At 40.7% G+C, this 20,668-nt stretch overlaps 1 protein-coding gene across 3 annotated transcripts in view; it reads left to right on the forward strand.

The window, feature by feature from the left end:
• igsf9bb (immunoglobulin superfamily, member 9Bb) overlaps positions 1-20,668 on the forward strand; it is a 174,514-nt gene that overhangs the window by 106,511 nt on the left and 47,335 nt on the right. For 2 of the 3 annotated variants that reach the window (XM_085288276.1, XM_085288278.1), the window contains exons 8-14: positions 3,840-3,982; positions 4,231-4,371; positions 4,757-4,873; positions 5,423-5,573; positions 6,537-6,660; positions 14,114-14,289; positions 17,941-18,167. In XM_085288276.1, the coding sequence (XP_085144402.1) occupies positions 3,840-3,982; positions 4,231-4,371; positions 4,757-4,873; positions 5,423-5,573; positions 6,537-6,660; positions 14,114-14,289; positions 17,941-18,167 (1,079 nt within the window). The remainder of the gene's footprint in view (positions 1-3,839; positions 3,983-4,230; positions 4,372-4,756; positions 4,874-5,422; positions 5,574-6,536; positions 6,661-14,113; positions 14,290-17,940; positions 18,168-20,668) is intronic. The other variant, XM_085288277.1, reaches the window with a different exon arrangement.

Raw genomic sequence — 20,668 nt, forward strand, 5'->3', positions numbered from 1 at the left:
TGATTGTAACTTATGTAGGTTTGAGAAAAATGTAGGATAGGTGATTACCTTTGATTTAATTTTTAATAGATTTTCCTCATTTGCTGCATTCACATGGAAAAGCTTTGGAAAAAATCTTCCAGTCTTGTAAAGTGCACATATTGGATGTGGGTAAGACAAAGCCGAATACTAACATGAGCCCTAGAACCTACAACTCATTGTAACTCCTCATCACTCTGCGTTGTTAAGAGGGGACACCAGTTTCTGTCCATCTGAGCTTGAGTCAAACCGGACACAGCTGTGAAACTGTGTGTCCAGAAATCAACTGAAATGCTCTGCACCGTGGAATCACTTTGGACACTCGACTAGTCTCCCGCCTAACTCTGTTCCACTTCTCATCCAAACATATAATCCCATGCAAACACCGGTTTTGCCTCTCAAATATACTTTTCTGTTTTATTTTGCTTCTGGTTGCTTTCTGCCCACATCCTCCCTTTTCTCCCCTTCTCTTCCCTCACTACTTCTTCTGATTTGTACCCATTTATGAATATTTATTCATATGCACACCAGCACGTCTCTGTCTCTCCCTTCCCCATCTTCATGATTATTACTGCCTCCTCATTTCTCTGTCCCATCATAAAACACTCTATCAGTCCATCAGTCACTCCCAGCTTGAGCCACTAAATAAAAGCATCTGGCTTTTATTTGCATGTCTCAGGACGAGCACTGAGAGCTCGGCCTTGTCTGCTGGTGACCGGCCATCAGCAGTAGTCAAGGCAACAGACAATTTGAATTCCCTCACTCTCCCGCTTTGTTAGATTGTGGTGTGTGTCTGTGTGTGTGTGTGTGTGTGAGAGAGTGAGTGAGAGAGAGAGAGAGAGAGAGAGAGAGAGAGAGAGAGAGAACAGAGGTAGGCAACAGCAGTCACAAGAGGGAGGGAGCAGTGAGAGGAGAGGGGATTACATCATTGCTGTAGGACCACTTTTCTGTTTGACTGCAGAGGGCTCTCTCTTTTCTTTCTTTCCTCTTATTCTCACCTCATCCTTTTTTATCTCTCTCTATCAATCCTCAACCACTCTCCCTATTTATGTCATTATTCTTTTTCATGTCTTATTTGGTTTAAATCTCTCTCCTCAGCTGTCTGTGTCTTTCTCCCCGAAGCGTTTGCCAGGGAATAACTTCCCCCAAAGCATCTTATAGTGGGAACCAGCGTGTCGTGAGCGATAGGCTGTCTCAGAGCTATATTTAGAAACTTGACTGTGGTGCCAGTGGCAGTGCTGCTCTGGGCTCTTTGTGGCAGAATGACGGTCGGCCAGAGGTTTGGACTTTAGAGGACAACTACTGTAGTACAAAGTTGTTTTGGTGACACGTCTCTTTTTCTCCCTCTCTCACCTGTGTTCTTTCCCACGCTCAGCCTCACTCGCCCTTCTCTCCATCGCTCTGCAGATAGCACTCCTCCCACTCACACCATCTCTCCTCCTTATCACCCAGTGCTTACTGTGAAGCTTTCCTCCCTGACCTCATTCAGACATTACACTATTCTCACCCCTTTACAATTCCAGATTGAATAAGTTTTGCTTCCCTTTCCCTCCATCAGTCATCCTTTCTGTCCCAAAGAAACCAAGGGGCTGAGCTTGTTCATCATAGCAAATCCCTATTATTTGAGAGTTAAAATTGAGAGGGGACATCTGGAAGGATGTCTGCTAAAGTAGAGACGATCAATTAACCTTGAACTAATCCGAGCTGCTCTGAATGATTGAATGAGGTAGTTTATGTGTCACATGATGTCACAGGAATTTTTGATTTTGCCTGTAACTAACTGTGACTACAAATACATTTGAAAATCACAACAACTTTCATCTGACTTAGTAATATTTAGGTAAGGTTTGAGACTATTTAAAGTTACTGGATACATTATAAGAAAAATGAACATATTAACATGTCATGCTGTTATGTTATTGCTTGAGCACAGAGGTTCAAGATTGTTTCAGGTATGTGGTGGCACCTGTATCACAATTAGCATGTAATTTGTTCAGTTCTCTGACGAGACGAGCAGTGACGATCATGTTGAATTGAGTCGTTAATGAAGGTGTAATGTTTTGAAACTGTGTGTGTGTGTGTGTGTGTGTGTGTAGCAAACATCTAGCGTAAAGTGACAAAAGCTTGTAAAACCTTGCTTTGGTTGCCAAACTGTTTTAGAATTTATCAAAGTTGCCTTATAATTCAATACTTTTTTATGTTTCCGTGACCACTGAAAGAATATTGAAGCTCCATTCCTCATTCAGCCCAATAGGGGCTTCAAACTAACTGTTTAAATCTAGGTTAGTATCAAAGTACCTGACCTCTGAGAAGTCAGGTACTTTTTTCACTCATTTTCAGCCCAGTCCTTGTATCTGATCATTGTCAGAGAAATGTCTATTTGCTTGTTAAGCCATTTAACACTGACCTATGAATAATTTAAGGATAAAGAACGCAACTAGTTCAATAAATATATTAGTTTTTTGTCTACACATAACAACCTATCAAAGATCTAACTTTTAATCGAATTTTTTGGCACTTTTTTATGTAAACATGCATAATTTCTTCCTATATTTTTAGCTAAATCTACATGAAATGCCAAAGTTAAGGCAATCATAAAATAGTATTATTCCACCAAAAAGATGCTGTGTGGCATGTCCTTAAAAACCTTAAGAAAACTGCTCAAGTGAAGCACAAAGATAGTAACAGTCAATCTACAGCATAGGGACAGTGTCTGAAAGTGTCCTTAAGAATATTAAAAAATCCACCAAGGACCTGACACATGCCCCCAGAGCTACATCTGACCCTTTCGTTGATCCAGCTACTGATACCTCATCAGAAACGGTCTCAGGAGAAGGGTTGCTGTCAAGAAGCCATTCTTAAGAAAGGGAAAGGCTGAGGTATGTCAAATTACATAAGAACTGCACCGAAAATCAGTGGCAACAGGTTTTATGTTTATAAATTTTTGGTTCAAATTATCATCAGTTGGTACATTGAGCGTCACAGCTATAAAACACAGTGGAGGAGCTGTCCTTTGGTGCTACATCTCAACCATATGCTGTAGCTGTAGCTTCTAAATACTAACTAAGCAGAGGCAGATGCGATGGTAGTATGATTTTTCTCACCTTTGGAAGACGTGGACCTAACATAGCATATTTCCCCAAATTCCTAAAATGTACCTTTACACATCAGACAGTGTTATGAAGAGCAAAGTCATCAACTACTTGTGATGGATGAATTAGCAAACAGACAGAATAGTAAACTTGTAATTTCCATGTACAGTCTGACATTTTGTCCAGCCTAATCAATTTCCATGGAAGATGCGATTTTGTGTAATTTAATCACTAGAAACCAATGCATCCATCTGAATCTAAAGTCATGTCAAGTCAACAGTGATGCCGTCCCTACATGTAAGCTTTGACAGATTGGAAAAAAGACAAGTAAAAGCATGTTATTAGTATTAATATTGTGTAGTAGATGTGCCTCAGGGGAGCTGAAAACATCAAACGGCAGAAAATAGCAGATCGTACTGACATTCATTTTCCAAACAATACTTTTTAGGAAAAGAAAAATTTTAGATTCTGAATATAATGAAGGTGCAGAGGTGTCTGACAATAACCAGGATTCACCAGACCAGATGTTCTTCATATACATAACTGGATTCATTTATTAATTTTATTTTGTCATTATTTCAATTATTTTGATGATGAGCCCACATTCTGTGAACAGTGCCCTCTCTGTTTCTCTGCACATCTACTAGAACAACTAACAGGCATTGCGCTGCCACAAAGTGATGGTTTAGCATGTGGGTTATTCTCTCTTTGTGTTTTTTTTTTTACCAGATCCTGCCCGTGTGGTAAACATGCCATCAGTCATCTACGCAGCCATTGGTCTGCCTGGCTTCATTCGCTGTCCTGTAGATGCCAACCCCCCTGTAACTCTGGTTAAGTGGAAAAAAGATGGCCTCCCTCTGCGGATAGATAAGGTGAGCCGGCGCTTTGCTGCTTTTGTCCCTTTCTTCCACTTTTCCTAACTTTAGTCTGGAAATGAATGCTTCATTCCTGCTGTTGTGATTACATTTTTCACATTGATTGTTTTACTTTAAGTGCACTTCTCTGTTTCTTACTCAAGAGAAGAGATTCAGGATTTTTTAAATCATATTTACTGACAACCATCACACTGGTAATCTGTCTACTCCTTCTTATCCGCTGAGCACAATTTCTCCATCCTTAGTACCCTGGTTGGAGTCAAATGGAAGATGGGAGCATCCGTGTGGCAGAGGTGACGGAGGACTCTCTTGGCACCTATACCTGCATGCCTTACAATGCCCTGGGTTCCATGGGATGGTCGCCTCCTGCTCCCCTGGTGCTAAAGGTACATATATTTAGGCCACATATGTGAATACTCAGCACTTCCCTCTTCTGGCATTTAAAGGTTTACTGATAGGACTTACTGAAGTCTGAAAGGTGTGGATTTGTTTTCTCATTTGCAGACAGTTTACTGTATATTGCAACATTTTTTATTTATTTGAAATACAGGAACTATTTAGAACGCTTCAGATTAAATGAATAATATACATAAACCTTTCCAAGCTTTCCACTTTTTTGACAACTGCAACATGATGTTAATTTGCCCAGTTCAATAAATCTCACCCTGAATACGAAGGGCACAAGCATCCATCTGTCTCCAGGATTAAATGCAACTTCACTCATGTGTACTCTTCAGTGAAGACAGCTCTTCTCAATTTCTTTCTGGGCAGGACCCTCCCAAATTCTCAGTGGTTCCTGGAGGGGTGTACAGGCAGGAGGCTGGAAGAGAACTGGTCATCCCCTGTGAAGCAGAGGGAGACCCTTTTCCCAACATCACATGGAGGAAGGTAAAACCCCTTGCACATCATACATCCTCCCTACATGTGCACAGCCTGTCCACTGAATCTCATGTGTAAGGCAGCTCATTAGTCGGTGCTTCTTGTTGTGTTATGTCACATTCACTGTTTTCCACTGAGGAACCTTCATTTCTAAAATCACTGTCTGTAGTGGATGCTCCGATTTTAATTTCACTGTACTGTATGTCATTGTAGCATTTTTAATCACATTTTAATGATGTCTATAAAAAATGCAATCAGGGAACATATTAGATTCTCTCAATTCTTTTCTTAATCATGGGGTGTGTTTAATCCTGCTTACTGACTACTGTATGATTAGCTATTGTTTCTGTCTCTCATTTACTGAACACACATTTTATCATTTTGTATTGTTGCAGATGTCAGATGGTAGGTTGGGCTTTTTAGTAGCTGTTAAACTACTGGTTGATTTTGGGTTGTTTTTTTTTAAGTGTACATTTTGTATGACACATGCCAATGCACTGTTTTCTTTATCTTTTGCATTGGCTGGCTCTATCTTTCCATGCTCCGGGTGGATTGCAGGTAGGGAAGCCCAGTAAAAGCAAGCACAATGTTCTGCCCCGAGGCAGCTTACAGTTGAAGTCACTCACAAAGGAGGACCATGGGGAGTGGGAGTGTGTCGCCACCAATGTTGCCACGAGCATCACTGCCAGCACGCACGTCCAAGTCATAGGTACCTGAATACATAAATGCACAAACACATATAGATATGTAGACGCACACGTACAAATATCAAATTCTCTTTCTTTAGCAACTATAGTGTTAGCTGTAGACCAAGGCCTCTTTCCCCAGCAGCTTCTAATTTCTTACTGCCAAACTTTTAATTTTATGTTGCAGATTAAGATTAGTTGGCAATATTGTAGCAACTCTGAAGGAAAAGACTAAAAATGGTTATTTAGAGCCAGAACTGACTACATTTAAATTGATGGTAGTGGGGAGGGAGGGTTGATCTAACTGATTATTAGAATACTAAATGCTAAGTTACTAGCTAACTGTAGCTAACTAGCTTAGAAAGTAACATTTTGTTATGTGTTAGAGATTCTTGAACTGTTGGTTGAAATCTATAATTAATAACTAGAAAATGCATTTTCTGAAGAAACTGCTGTGTGAATGCTAACCTCAACTCATTTCATTGCTGTTTTTCAATTCGGAGCTTATAGTTGCAATTCTCACGTCTTTACAAAAGACGCAGGGGAACTTTTTCTTTAAACGATGCAATACAGAGCAACAAAATCACACACTTCTGAACTGTTTTGCTCAGTAATTAGTTATAACTTGTCAAATTCCAAGAGCAGTCATTGGTCTTGTTTGCCTTGGCCTATTTGTCTTGGCCTTTGTTCTTGCTGACCACTGTGCCTCATTTATGGATGTAAGCCAGTCAAATCAGCAGAATACAATGGCTGTATCCCACTGGCTCCAAATTATTTTCCTGGTTTTTTTGGCTCAAGTATAACAAGTAAACAATACATTGAGCCATTTTACTGGTAGTATTTACTATGCAGGTAAAATTTTACATTACTGGACCCAACTCAGCTCACAATAAGTTTGTTTGACAGGTAAAATAAATGTAGGGTACCACAGCAGGGCAACTCGGTGACTAATGTGCCCTTTTAAAAATTGCTTCCCCTCTCTGCAGGCACAAGCCCCCACGCCCCCACCAATGTCCATGTGGCTGCGTTCTCCACTTTGGCCAATGTGTCTTGGGAAGCAGGATATAATGGAGGTTTCCAGCAGACATTCTCAGTCTGGTATGGCCATGTGTGAGTCATCCTAGCATGCTTTGCTTCCTGCTTTTTCTTCTTCCAATGTTGTGAAAACGTAGAGATGGAAAATACATGGAGTTCCAGTGTCTGTGAGTTTTCATCTCTGCTCTTGGAGTTTTCTTGAGGAACGCAATAAAAACAATAACAAAAAATACAGCAACTAAACTGAACTCAACCCAGACTTCTCTGTTCTGCTGCTGCTGCTGCTGCTGCTGCTTTGCCACTGCTTGACTAGGGAAAAGGCCTGGGTTAAAAATATGTGTTCAGTCTCACAAGATTTTAGCCATGGCAGGTACTGTTACATTTTGAATCACAATAATTTCTTTTCTTATATTCTTATATTTTCTTACATCTGAGATGTCCAAAATGTATAATGCAGTACAAAGTGAGTTGATGATGTGCTGCTAATCCTGGGTTGTTAAAGTCTACATGTTAAAGTCTATGGTGTTTAAACTTCTTTAGGGAACATGTGGTACTATTTTAACCCAGGTCTGCAAGGGAACCATTTGCATTTTGGATGATCGATGTGAACACTGTGTAGTTATTAGATGTCAAAGAAACTCCGGTAGACTGAAGTAGATTTTTTTTAAAATCCAGTACTATAGAGCAGCGGTCCCCAACCTTTTTTGCGCCACGGACCGGTTTATGCCCGACAATAGTTTCACGGACCGGCCTTTAAGGTGTCGCGGATAAATACAACAAAATAAAACTAGTACCGGTACCGAAAAAAAGAAGATTTATTCATAACACACGTGAAAAGACCCAGGAAAACCGAGTTAACGATAAAAAACGATAACAAAATAACGCTGAAAACCGATAAAAACCCTGAAAACCATACATTTCACACCTGAGGCTCAACTCTCGCGGCCCGGTACCAAACGACTCACGGACTGGTACCAGTCCGAGGCCCGGGGGTTGGGGACCGCTGCTATAGAGTATTAATAGCTCAGCTGAACAAAATGTATTGAAAACATAATGACAAAAAATTTATACAGACGAAATAATTCACTCTGGTAGTTGCTCAAGATGCATCTCTACTTTATGAAGTACAGTTATTGTCAAACTAGAGATGCACGTAAGACACGAATGTCTTAAATTTCACCACTTAAATAGTGAAAGACATAAAGCGAGCATCAGATATAGTGCTGCTGCCAAAAACTAGCCTTGCTTATCAGAGTAGCAGTGGTGCCCTCTCCAGTTCTATGGTTCTAGTTTAAACGGTTCTATATCAAACTATTACCTGAAAATTATGATTTCATTTTAATGTCTGAATTGAAAGAATAGTTTGTTAAACAGGTTAATTAGTTTCATTAGAGAAATGCACCTATGAGACTGGTCATTCCCTAAAATGAAGGCTATAAGTCACCTATCAGCTCTTCACCCGTTTCACAAAAACTACTCAAGATATACAAAAATTCAGTGAGTGATTTAGGCAAAATTCAGGAAAGGTCTCATGGTCTTTTTACAGTAATGCACCATGTTTTTGATATTATTGTCTGGAGGATGGTATAGTATCTTTATCTGGCAGTTTAGCAAGACTGTATTATGTGTTCAGCTTTTGAGTCTCTTCTGCTGGCACACGTTAAATCACTGTAAAAGAAAAAAACTGTAACATTCAGCTGTGCTTTTTATAGACAAAGTCAATACCACATGAAGTCTCTAATTAGGTGAGATAGTGCAATTTAGAATAATCCCTCTTAAGCAATTTTCCAGTCATTACACACGAGTTTGGGAGCATATTCACTGAAAAATAAATAAGACAGTCAAGGAAAATGTAGTGCTTTATTCCATATTCCATACAACCAGCTCTAATTTGAAGGGATTCCTCATATTTGTGGATTTCTTTATAGCACAGTGTTTACAACATTAAACACGAGAGTACTACTTGTACTTGCCACAAATCACACAATATGCAAGTAAAGATTATTAGGGATCATTAGCTTAAACATCAGCAGTATTGCTGGTGTGAAGTTCATTTGATATTTACGATGCCGTGTTCACATCCACAGGATCAGGCTCGACTAAATTAAGCCCCACATGCTCTCCGCAACCCATCATACTTTAGTAACACAGTGATGAGACCAGAGAGCAGCACAGATATAAAAACAAGGAGGCAGCTGCTTCAATTAATATTAATTAATCTTCATACTGACAACAAGCATCAGATCCCTCTATACTTCTGCTGTCATTTAAAAGGGTCTTTAAACCTTTCCACTACAGCTGATACACTTACTGATTGTTTAAAGCACTTTAGGGTACTAGTATAGGTCCAAACATCAGCACAGAGATGATTCTGAAAACCCTAAGTGGACACTGTTTTGCTGCATTCATGCAAGTCTAAACCCTGCCAGACAAAGGTGGAAGTTGTTCAAATAAGATCTGGAAATGAAACATTTTTTTTGTGGGTTCACTTACAGTGCTGTGATATTTCCGCCCTTCCCCTTGACATACCTATGTGTTTAAGATCATCAAACTAATTTTAATATTAGGCAAAGAAAGCCTGAGTAAATACAAAATGCAGTTTTTCTGTAAAAGGCTGATGGGGCGGGTGATGTGGACACCCAAGTTTGTGAATGTCATAACTCGAAAACGAAGTGATGTAGGAGCTTCAGTTTAAGTGAATCTACAGAAAATCTCATAGGAAACCGTGACCATTGAGAAGGAAGTGACTTAGGACTAGAAATTGATACCAGAAATCTTGGATGAGTTCAAATCTCAGTGACTTTGACCTCAAGGTTAGGTTTCAGAGGTCAAGTTTTCTGAAAATCTTATGAATGCAATAACTTAAGAACAAAGTAGGATCTTTAAAATTGATACCATATGTGCACCTACTAGGAGGCTAGGAGGAGGAGTACCATTGGCTGCCACCAGTATTTTTTTAATAATGATTTCATTTATTAAGGGAAAAAAATGATTGTTCCATTGATGTCCTTCCTGGATCACCTCTCCCCACAAACCGTCTCTATGGACGAGCCAAACGAAGTAATGGAAAAATACATCTAATAATAATAATGGATTGCATTTATATAGCGCTTTTCGAGACCCTCAAAGCGCTTTACAATTCCACTATTCATTCACACACTGGTGGAGGCAAACCACAGTTGTAGCCACAGCTGCCTTGGGGCAGATTGACAGAAGCGAGGCTGCCATATCATGCCATCGGCCCCTCTGGCCATCACCAGTAGGTGAAGTGTCTTGCCCAAGGACACAATGACTGAGACTGTCTGAGCCGGGACTCAAGCCGGCAACCTTCCGATCACAAGACGAAGTGCCAACTCTTGAGCCACGATCGCCCCTGAATCTATCATTCATTGGCATCATCTGTGCCTAATTCTATCCCCCTGGATGTGGATTTGTCTTCTAAGCGGCCATATGACTGACTCCCGTCACGCTACGTGGCATGTATTCTTTGCTAGAGTTCCAAGTTTCCAAGTATGAGCCCATTCGTGCATCGTTGGACTCCTTGCCCTGGAGATTGAGTCTTTTTTGAGCCTTGGGTTTTGTAGCCGGTCTGTCTCCTTCGTCAGGTAACACCATAGTGCCACTGACCATAGTCAATCAGTGTTCCAAGGCTGCCTATTTTGTTTCATTAGTGACTGCTCAATTACTTACTGACCATGTGTGTTCTGTCACCACTGAATTCCTTAGGATATTGTGTCTGATCTTGGCTCACAGTTCACCTCTAGAGTCTGGAGGGCTGGAATTGGTGCAATTGGTGTCTAGGTTAGTTTCTCTTCTGGTTTCCAATCTCAGACAGACTGAAAAGATTAACCAGGAACTGGAAGTGGACCCTCTGTGAGTAGTGCACTTGTAGCTTGCAACTTCCCTGGCTAGAGTATGCTCACAACTACATGACCTCCATGTTTACAGGTCTCTCTTCAAGGTGTCCCTCAGTCACCAGCTATCACTGGTCCCATCTCAGGAAGGTGAGCTCTGTTCCATCTGTTTAGCATCACCTTTGTCGCTGTCTTTAGTTAAAGAGAGCAACCCAAGCAGTCTTGCTTAGAACATAGAGACCAAGTGACTGGGTAGCCGTCATCTTTTGGCACCTGCGTACCTTCCAGGTCAAAAAGTCAGGTTGTCTTCAAAAGTATGAAATTATGATGAATCTAAAAAACTGTCTTTCAACTACACTACAAAAAGGAGATCATAATCAACCCTGTCACTGTCTCTTTGAAACTGCCTAAGACCCAAAACTCATTAGCTGAAACCTGTCTGTTTCAGTCCTCTGTGCCCTTTTTCCAATCCCCCCCCCTTCCCCTCCCCACCTACCTGGGTGATTGGGAGTTATTGATTGGGGTTATGTGCAAGACAAAAGACACAGGGTTCCATGGTCTGCCATTTTGGATCCCTCACTGGTCAAGGGGTTCCATCAAAAGTATTCCAAAAACCCAGTATGTCACTAAGAGGCTCCTATTAAGCAGGCGGTGTTACGGCCGAGTAGCCGGCGTGTTGTGGTGTGGAGCCATTATTGAGGCAGATGAAACACATGAAAACAAACGAGAAAATAAACAGAACGAGAACTAACAAAACCTAGAGTGGGAGTAACTAAAACATGAAACCTGAAAATGCTGAAAACAATGAACCACGGAGACGTCAGGAGGTAAACCGATGAATTCACAATGAACAAAGGGAGACAGAGAACATAAATACACAGAACGGTAACGAGGGAAGTGGAAACACAGCTGACACAAATGAACATAATGCCACAGGGGACGCAAAACTACACACGCTGAACATGGAACGCAAGACTGTCAAAATAAAACAGGAAACATAGTGAGATATAGACTGTGACAACAGGAGCCTGAGAGAGGGATCGAGAGGGGACACTTGACAGAGGGAGCGAGACATGACGGGCATGGGAGACATGGAACAAAACACGTGGAGGAAAACATGTAAACAGGAAGAGGAGACGAGACACCTCGACCAGACAACATGGAAACAATTATAACTAAACATAGCAGCAAATACAAAGATAAACTCAACACTAAATAATAGAAAACTAAAAAATTACAACACAAAGAAACCATAACCCCAAAAGCTGGGTCAAATGACCTAGAACCATGACAGATGGTATTGGCACGGTCTCCTGGTGCTCCTGTGTGCCATTTCTGTCCGTTTCTTCTCCTTTGTGGGTTTTTTTTTTTGCTCTCCCTGTCTCCTTTCAGTGTGTGCGTGGGTTTACTCTGTTTGTTTCAGAGGCGGGATTCCTCTGGGTTTTCTCACCCTCCTGGTTTTTCACACCTGGAAGTTGTTGCCAATCAACCCACCTGTGTGGAACGTTAACCCATCTGATACTTAAGGCTCAGATGGGTTGCTAGATTGTTGGAGTTACTGAAGTAGCATTGTCTGGCTTCTGTGTGTTCACTGTGTTTGACTGGAATGGCTTAGATTCTAAGTGCACAGAGGAAAGCTGGGTTTGTTCTAAGCCTTAGAACAAACCCAGCTTTCCTCTGTGCACTCTTTCAGTCTTGAGAAACCTTCAGAGAGAGAACCTGGAAGTGAGTCATCTGTAAAATTAGAGAGAGAGAATTAAGTGGACTATCTCCCTGCCAGACTGCCCATTCCACTCTGACAATAAAGCGCTATACAAATACAGACCATTTACAATACCCTGCTCCATGCTTGCTGTAAATCTGCTAAACTTTTGCTTCAGTGTCTCACATCTGAGTGTGAGCCTTGACATACTGCAAATGTTTAGTTGCAATTCAATTCAGTTCAGTTTTATTTAGATATCGCCAAATCACAACAACAGTTGCCTTGAGGCACTTTGTATTGTAAGGTAAAGGCCCTACAACAATACAGAGAAAACCCCAACCAACTGATGACTCACTATGAACAAGCGCTTTGTCGACAGTAAGAAAGAAAAACTCCCTTTTAACAGGAAGAAACCTCCAGCAGAACCATGCTCAGGAAGGGGCGGCCATATGCCGCGACCAGATTGAGTTCTTGCTATGAAGGAAGACACAAGCAGTTATTAGGCTTAGGGGGCAATTACTTTAAATTTAGGGCCTGGTAGGTTTGGATAGCATTTCTCCTCAATAATCATTTTAAATTCGCATTTTGTATTTACTCGAGTTATTCTTGTCTAATATTAAAATTTGCTCAATGATCTCAAATGTGCAAGGCCCCATAGGTCTCTCAGGTTTTTCCTCTTCTTTATACATTCCCTTATGTCATTTCCGTCAGCTTCAGCAAGCACCTCCAAACATTTGTCATTTGAGATGATGATTGTTGTTATCCCATTGATAAAAACTACAAAATCAAGAAGTGGGCAAATACTTCTTGACAGCACTGTAAGGTGGACTGACAGAAACTGCAAAACAGTTTTGTGGTCTGCATGACCGCAGGGGAGTTATGGAAATTATGCAGACCTCATCCTGCAAGGCTAAAATAGAGACCATGATGTCACTGTCATACAGTTTATAATTTGCAATTGCAGTGCTATGTATTAGTTACCATGGGTGAATTTTCCTCTGTGGATAAACCATTAACACTGAATGATATGTACAGGTTTTGGAGCAGCATTTATTTTCACCCAAAAAAGGAGACCTTAAATTACAGTACTGAGCAGCTGAGATCCTACAACAAGCAAGAATGAGACTTTAAAATCATAACAATTATGCTCCTATGTTCTTAAATGTTTACCATTGGTAAAAGAAGAAATGATGCTACACAGTGCTAAACGTGGGCCTAGTTTAACTGTTTTAAATGTGTTGCTGTCATCAGGTACAAAATAAGCATATATTTTTCAACATGTAGACACATTTCAAGATTTTAATATGTTGCTTCTGTTGTATTTTAACCACATAGCATTTATTTAAAAATATATTCACTTAAATATAAATTATTTATAAATTTGTATACTATGATGTTATTTTCATTTCTCACAGTGTTTCAGCTTTTTTTTGGAAACGAGGTCGTAGTTAATGTGTTAAAGAAAGTTACTTCATTTCTTGGTACCTGAGAGCTGATTGTAAAGTTTTATTATGGCAGTGCTTTAGACTGAAGGTTGTTGCTGTTTTTGTTTGCGCACAGTTGTCTGCTTGATTTGATTGATGAGGCACAGCTGAATGTGTGGCATGGGCAAACAGCAAACTGCAAAGCTGAGCTCGGCATGGGCTTAATACCATCAAGTCAAAACTGTGTTGTGAACAATGAAATAAAATATGTGGTTCATTCAATTCAATTCAGATCCATACAATTAACCTATGCAATGTTGAATTTAGGTTTGAGATCAAATAGATTACATTATGATAAATCATTATAATGCGCTACACTGTGTGATGAAACTTGTGCTGAGAAAAGACTTGAATATAGTTGTAACTGTTGTAAATAAATGTCCATTTTGTCCGAAAGATTTAAAAAAAGTCTCCCTCTCACCTCCTGATTTATTTCTTCAATATTTTTCCTGTCTGTGTACCTGCATCTCATCATGACTCCTGTGCAGGCTGAAGAGGGAGCGTTTAGGTCCGTATGACTGGCTTTCCATACCTGTGCCTGGAGGCCACGACTGGATGGTGGTGCCCGGCTTAGAGCCAGAGACAACATACCAGTTTAGCATCCTGGCCCAAAACAAGCTTGGCACAGGCCCCTTCAGCGAGGTTGTCACTGTGAACACACTAGGTGAGTACACCCACTACTGCTTAACCAGGAGGAAAGGATCCAATAATAAAACAGCTTTGGCAGGCAAGTAGAGAGAGCTGCAAAAAACACTGAACTAAGAAAAATCATCCGGACATGTTTTTCATGTCATGTAAGTGTTAGAAAAGTAGTAGGCTATTTTAAATTATATTGATCTTAATTTGCATTCTAATATTTATCATTAAAAGGCACAAAAAGGCACTTCTTATGTTCTTCCAATTAAACATCACACTACAGTAGTAGAGAAGCAATTTCAGGAGGATCTGTGCTGTAAATAAAGTCTAACAAGTTAACAACTCACACATCGGCTCCGGGGAGGCCAAACAACACTCTCTGTGTGAGTGCTGGTCGTGTGATCTTTCACAGACTAAAGGAATAGTGATATCTTTGCATTTTCATGTCACCTTTATTCATGAAATGTTGGTTTAAATGTTTAAATGGTTTTTTTCATTTAAGAATTAGTTTAATTTTCCCAGAATACTTTTGTCTCAGTGAATAATAAAGTGAATTGCTGGCAAGTTAGTTAAATTGAATATGAAGTGAGGTACATAGTTATTATTACCTCTTATCTTCCGAAGCTGAGTTGAAACTGAATTTAAAAAAAATGCTACTGTGTCTTCTATACACAGAAAACAGCCAACTCCCCATCATTTCAAATAAAAACACTAGTGTGATATATTTAGTACCATATTTAACCATCATGTGCAAAGAAACATTTTAATCGAAACACAGTCAGGATCAGTTTTGTGTCGTTACACCAATACATAGAACTAACTTCTAGTATCTCATAGACCTGAAGGTTACACCAACAATCACCAGCTCAGTGGTTCATTTGCTGACCTTTGTTTACTTTTAAACTTTTTAAATCTAAATGACAATCAGCTTATAGTGGCGTCTTTGGAAAAAGTAGAACTAATAGATATTTTGGAAACATCTTTATTCACGTTTTTACCACCGAAGTTAGTGAACGAGTTTGAAAGAATGGGTGTAAATATTTTAACGAATAAATTGGTAGGTCAAAATGTTTACAAATGCTGGTTACATTTTCATATGTAAGCTACAATTCTAAATAACATTCATTTGATTGGATGTAAAGCCTTTACTTTATTTTTCACCTGATCATATGAGCGTACGAGGCACTCAAATTAAGAGAGATAATAAACACAAAATTTCAAAGATTATGATCTATGAAAAAGAAATCTGTCTGTTAGATTTGCCAAATGTTCCACAATCAGATGTTTGCTAACTTGCTAGTTTTGTGTCTTTAAAAGTTTTGTTAAATGAACAGAGTGAACTGTTATTAGTGCAGGTGTGGATCAGGTAGTAGGTCGCCTAGTAGGTCTTCCAGTTGAAAGTGAATTGATCCCCGGCTCCTGCACTCCAGGATTCAAAGTATCCTTGAGCAGTATACTGAACCGTATTACCCCCTGGTCATCTGCTGGATAAGATAAGATAAGATAAGATAACTCTTTATTGTCATTGCACAGTCATACATAGTACAGTAGTACAATGAAATTGGAAAAACTGTCCTACGTCGGCACTACATATAACACAACACGACACGATATGACACATCACAACGTAACAAACAACACAACACAGTATATTAACTTAGTATAAAAAAGAAGAATAAGTGTATGTGTATTGCACACTGTTATTATTGCACATTAATTATTATTGCACCTTGTTATAAATATAAATATTATTGTTATCGTTTTAAACATTGTTACCTCCCCCTAAAAAGTCCAGGGAGGTATCCAGTCAGGTCAGCTATTTACATTGATCAGGGCTATTGCCCTGTTGTAAAAGCTGTCCTTGAGTCTATTTGTTCGGGACCTCAGCAGCCTGAACCTCCTGCCAGACGGCAGCAGCTTAAACACCCGGTGTCCTGGGTGTGTGCAGTCCCGTAGGATGCTGCGTGCCCTCTTGAGACAGCGAGTGCTGTACAGGTCCTTCAGGGAGGGAAGAGGATGTCCAATGATTTTTTGGGCCATGTTGATGACCCTCTGGAGTGCCTTTCTGTGTGCTGTGGTGCAGCTGGAGAACCACACACCGATGCAATATGTCAGCACACTTTCAATGGAGCAGCGGTAGAAGACGGTCAGCAGCTCCTTCTTCAGGTCCATTTTTCTGAGGATTCTCAGAAAGTGGAGACGCTGTTGGGCCTTCTTTAAGACCGCAGAGGTGTTAGAGCTCCATTGGAGGTCTGTGTCTATGTGCACACCCAGAAACTTGAAACTGGAGACCCTTTCCACGCACTCCCCGTTGATGCTGACAGGCTGCAGCTCGGACTTCCTCCTTCTGAAGTCAACTACCAGTTCTTTTGTTTTGGTGGTATTGAGGTCCAGGTTGTTGTCTGCACACCAATCTGACAGCCTCTGAACTTCAGCTCTGTATGCAGTCTCATCTCCCCCTGAGATGAGCCCCACCACAGTGGTATCATCTGCAAACTTGATGACTGTGTTGTCTGGGTGGGAACTAACACAGTCATGTGTGTACAGAGTGTACAGTAGGGGACTCAGTACACAGCCTTGTGGAGAGCTGGTGTTGAGGCTGAGGGCTGAGGAAAGATGAGGCCCCACTCTAACTCTCTGTACACGGTCTGAGAGGAAGTCTCTGATCCAGCGGCAGGTGGTGGAAGGAAGTCCAATTTCCAGCAGTTTATCTATTAGTCTGTCCGGGAGTATCGTATTGAAAGCAGAGCTAAAGTCAACAAAGAGCAGCCTGGCGTAACGGCCCTGCACTTCCAGGTGAGAGATGGTGGTGTGGAGCGTTGTAGCAATGGCATCTTCAGTTGATCTGTTAGCTCTGTATGCAAACTGGAGCGGGTCGAGTGTGGGTGGCAGGCAGGACATGATGTGACGTCGGACCAGTTTCTCAAAGCACTTCATTATAACAGGTGTTAGAGCAACTGGTCGGTAGTCGTTGAGGCTGCTAATGTTAGTACGCTTTGGCAGTGGGACAATTGTGGCTGACTTTAGGCACGGCGGGATGCAGGACTGGGACAGTGAAGTGTTGAAGATCTTAGTGAAGACCCCAGCCAGCTGGTCTGGAGTGTGGGTGGTTAAAGTAGGTATAGATAAATAGACAATTGAATAGAAAAGTGCTGTATAACTACCAGTCTAGTTTAATTCTTTCTTGTTCACGATTAACCACTTCATAAATTCAAGTCAAAAAATTTACGTCTTAGATGGTCCAACAAAAGTTACTTTTAACCCAGATTAACTTAAAATACAATAAAAACAAAATGTATGAATTTACATTAATGCTAAAAGATAATCTGAGTCAAAATTCCTCTGTAATGTATGCAGTGCAACCGCTCAAATAGCAGTTTAGCAAGGCTGGATTAAATTTAGCATACCTTAAAGATGAAAATGCTGTAAGGGTGCTAGCAAAAAATGCTAAGTTGTGACTGACATATATGCTACCAGAATAAAATGCTTATAAATGTGGTGTATGTGGTGGCTTTGATATAATGCATCACCATTATTGTCACAGTTAGATTTAAATGTGTGATAGTGTCAGTGTGTAAAGGGGAGCTGATTCACTTTTATCCTGCCAATGGACACTTGCTACTTGCTCAAGATAACTGAATCTTTAACAGACATTTTCAACTCTAAAATGCTCTTCCAGTATTTCCCACAAGTACCCCTGAACCATTGGTGCTGCTTACCCCACCACGGTGCCTCACAGCCAATCGCACGCAGCAGGGAGTCCTGCTCACCTGGATTCCGCCTGCCAATCACACAGCACCTATCCAGCATTATGTCATGGAGTTTCGCCTGGGGGAGCGATGGGAGGTCTTGGACGACAGCATTCCTGCAGGGGAGACAGAGTTGGTTGCCCGAGATCTCATCCAGGTAAAAGCCTGAATACAAAATGGAAGTTTAAAACCAGACTTACGTCTTTCCAAGCTAAGAGGTTGCTTGAGACATGGAGGAAGGTTAAAGACCTTAACCTCCTGGGACCTGGCGTGCACATATGGCATCACATTTTGGGTTGTCTTGACCACAGTACTAAATTTTGCTCTTTCAGATGGCTTTCAAAGGAGCCATATTGCTCAAACGGGAACAATTGTTCTTTCTCATTTTGTTTTTGTACCCGGGAAAAATGCTGCTGTCTTCAGACACCAAATAAAGAGTTTTGCACATCATTACTCAATTGTGACTTTATAGTGTTCTATAGAACAAAGAGAATTGCAAAGAGAAATTAAAAATGCATGCCATGAAAGAGTTCGGGTCTTAGGAGGTTAAAGTTTTGTTTTATGGCACAGCAGTTATTCACCAACACCAACAAGAAAGAAATATTCTCCAGCATATCTCAGAGACCTCACAGTACAGCTTGGGATTTTTAGTGTTTCCAAAAGCAAAATGGGATGTAGCCTTGAGATATCAATGAGATATCAATGTAATCTTTTGAGGAAACCAGCTCCTATTTCAATTTCATTGACTAGTAATTTTCATCATAGTTTTGCTGATAAAAACAAGACGATAACTAAATAAAAATAAATGCACAAGGACAAAAATGATGACGAAGGGCACTGACACTTTCATTAACAAATAAAAACAAGATGAAAATATTCTGAAGAGACAAGATCCATCCATCCATCCATCTTCATCCGCTTTATCCGAGGCCGGGTCGCGGGGGCAGCAGCCTAAGCAGAGAGGCCCAGACCTCCCTCTCCCCAGCCACCTCCTCCAGCTTATACGGGGGAACACCAAGGCGTTCCCAGGCCAGCCGAGAGATATAATCTCTCCAGCGTGTCCTGGGTCTGCCCCGGGGCCTCCTCCCGGTGGGACATGCCCGGAACACCTCACCTAGGAGGCGCCCAGGAAGCATCCTTGTCAGATGCCCGAACCACCTCAGCTGGCTCCTTTCGATGTGGAGCAGCAGCGGCTCTACTCTGAGCCCCTCCCGGATGGCCGAGCTTCTCACCCTATCTCTAAGGGAGAGGCCAGCCACTCTTCGGAGGAAGCTCATTTCCGCCGCTTGTATTCGCGATCTCGTTCTTTCGGTCACTACCCACAGCTCGTGGCCATAGGTGAGGGTAGGGACGTAGATCGACTGGTAAATTGAGAGCTTCGCTTTTACACTCAGCTCCCTCTTCACCACGACGGACCGGTGGACAAGATCCAATCACAAGTAATTAACAGTGGAGAAAGGTGGAACGAGCTTGCAGGTGATCCAATCAGAAGTAGTCTCCTCGTACAGTAAGGTTTGATCTGCTGCTGAGAAACAGGGCGGGAGAGGACTTTCAGCTGGCTCCCATGCTCCCTGTTTCACATAAAAAACAAACAAAACATTAACGCTTGAGAGGAAGAGAAGAGTAGACATGTGGAGACATTTCACTTTTGATGTTAAGGTAAATAAGATGCTTTGTAAACCATGCGGAGCAACTAGTACCAGCTAATAATAGAATAGAATAGAATAATAGAATAATATCTGTATTAGTCTAATATAATCTTATAATCTTATGATCAAACTATGCTAAAAATAAAAGAATTGAAATACCTAAATTATGACTAAATAATTGAATCTCAACAAAAAAAAAATTCTATTATATTTTTTGAGACATTATTTTCTATTTATGTCTGTTATTTAGGTTTCCATTTTGCTTTTGTTCTTCTATGATATTTGAAGCTTTTGTCTAGTCAGAACTAAGATTTTTGTTTATTATTTATACCTATGTTAATTTTTTTAAATACCTTATATCATCATGAAGGAGTAAAAAGGGCCCTTTAAGCTTGACAGAGCTGAGAAACACATTGAATCCGATGAAAAAAAATAACTAATAGAATTTTTTCCCACAATGCCCAGCAACAGGGTGGTGAGACAGTAGCCTTCTCAGACTAGGCTTCACACTTTCCTTTTTGACAAAGCTCATAGTTAGGACTGGATCAAGTAATCCTGAACCATCCCTTAGTTAGGTTGCTATAGGCCTATGTTGCCAGGGTGGCTTCTGAAGATCCCCTGTCGTAGCCAGCTTGGTTGTCATAGTAACAACACAGGTATGCACAGCTGACTTGGCTCGCTATCTGTCTGTGCAAGTTTTACTGTGGGGTAAACATAAATTGTCTTTTTCCTTAGTTCATTTGGCACACACACAAACACACACACACACACACACACACACACACACACACACACACACACATGCTTCTACCTATGTGGGTATGTAAGGGTCATGCATGAGCATGAAAATAATAAGAATGGAATACGTTGTGTCATTATAATTTATTAATTTATGCTTTTTAATAGAACACAGTACATTTCCTAGAGACATTATAACAAATGGTATATCACTGTTGATGGATGTTGCTTTTTTCGCAGCATTTCAACTCTTCCGCCTGTCTGCTAATAC

This window comes from Mchenga conophoros, linkage group LG10 (genome assembly GCF_057382185.1).
Source record: "Mchenga conophoros isolate Kocher_MC1m ecotype Shallow Benthic linkage group LG10, M_conophoros_male_GT1.1, whole genome shotgun sequence".
In the NCBI taxonomy this organism is placed as follows: domain Eukaryota; kingdom Metazoa; phylum Chordata; class Actinopteri; order Cichliformes; family Cichlidae; genus Mchenga; species Mchenga conophoros.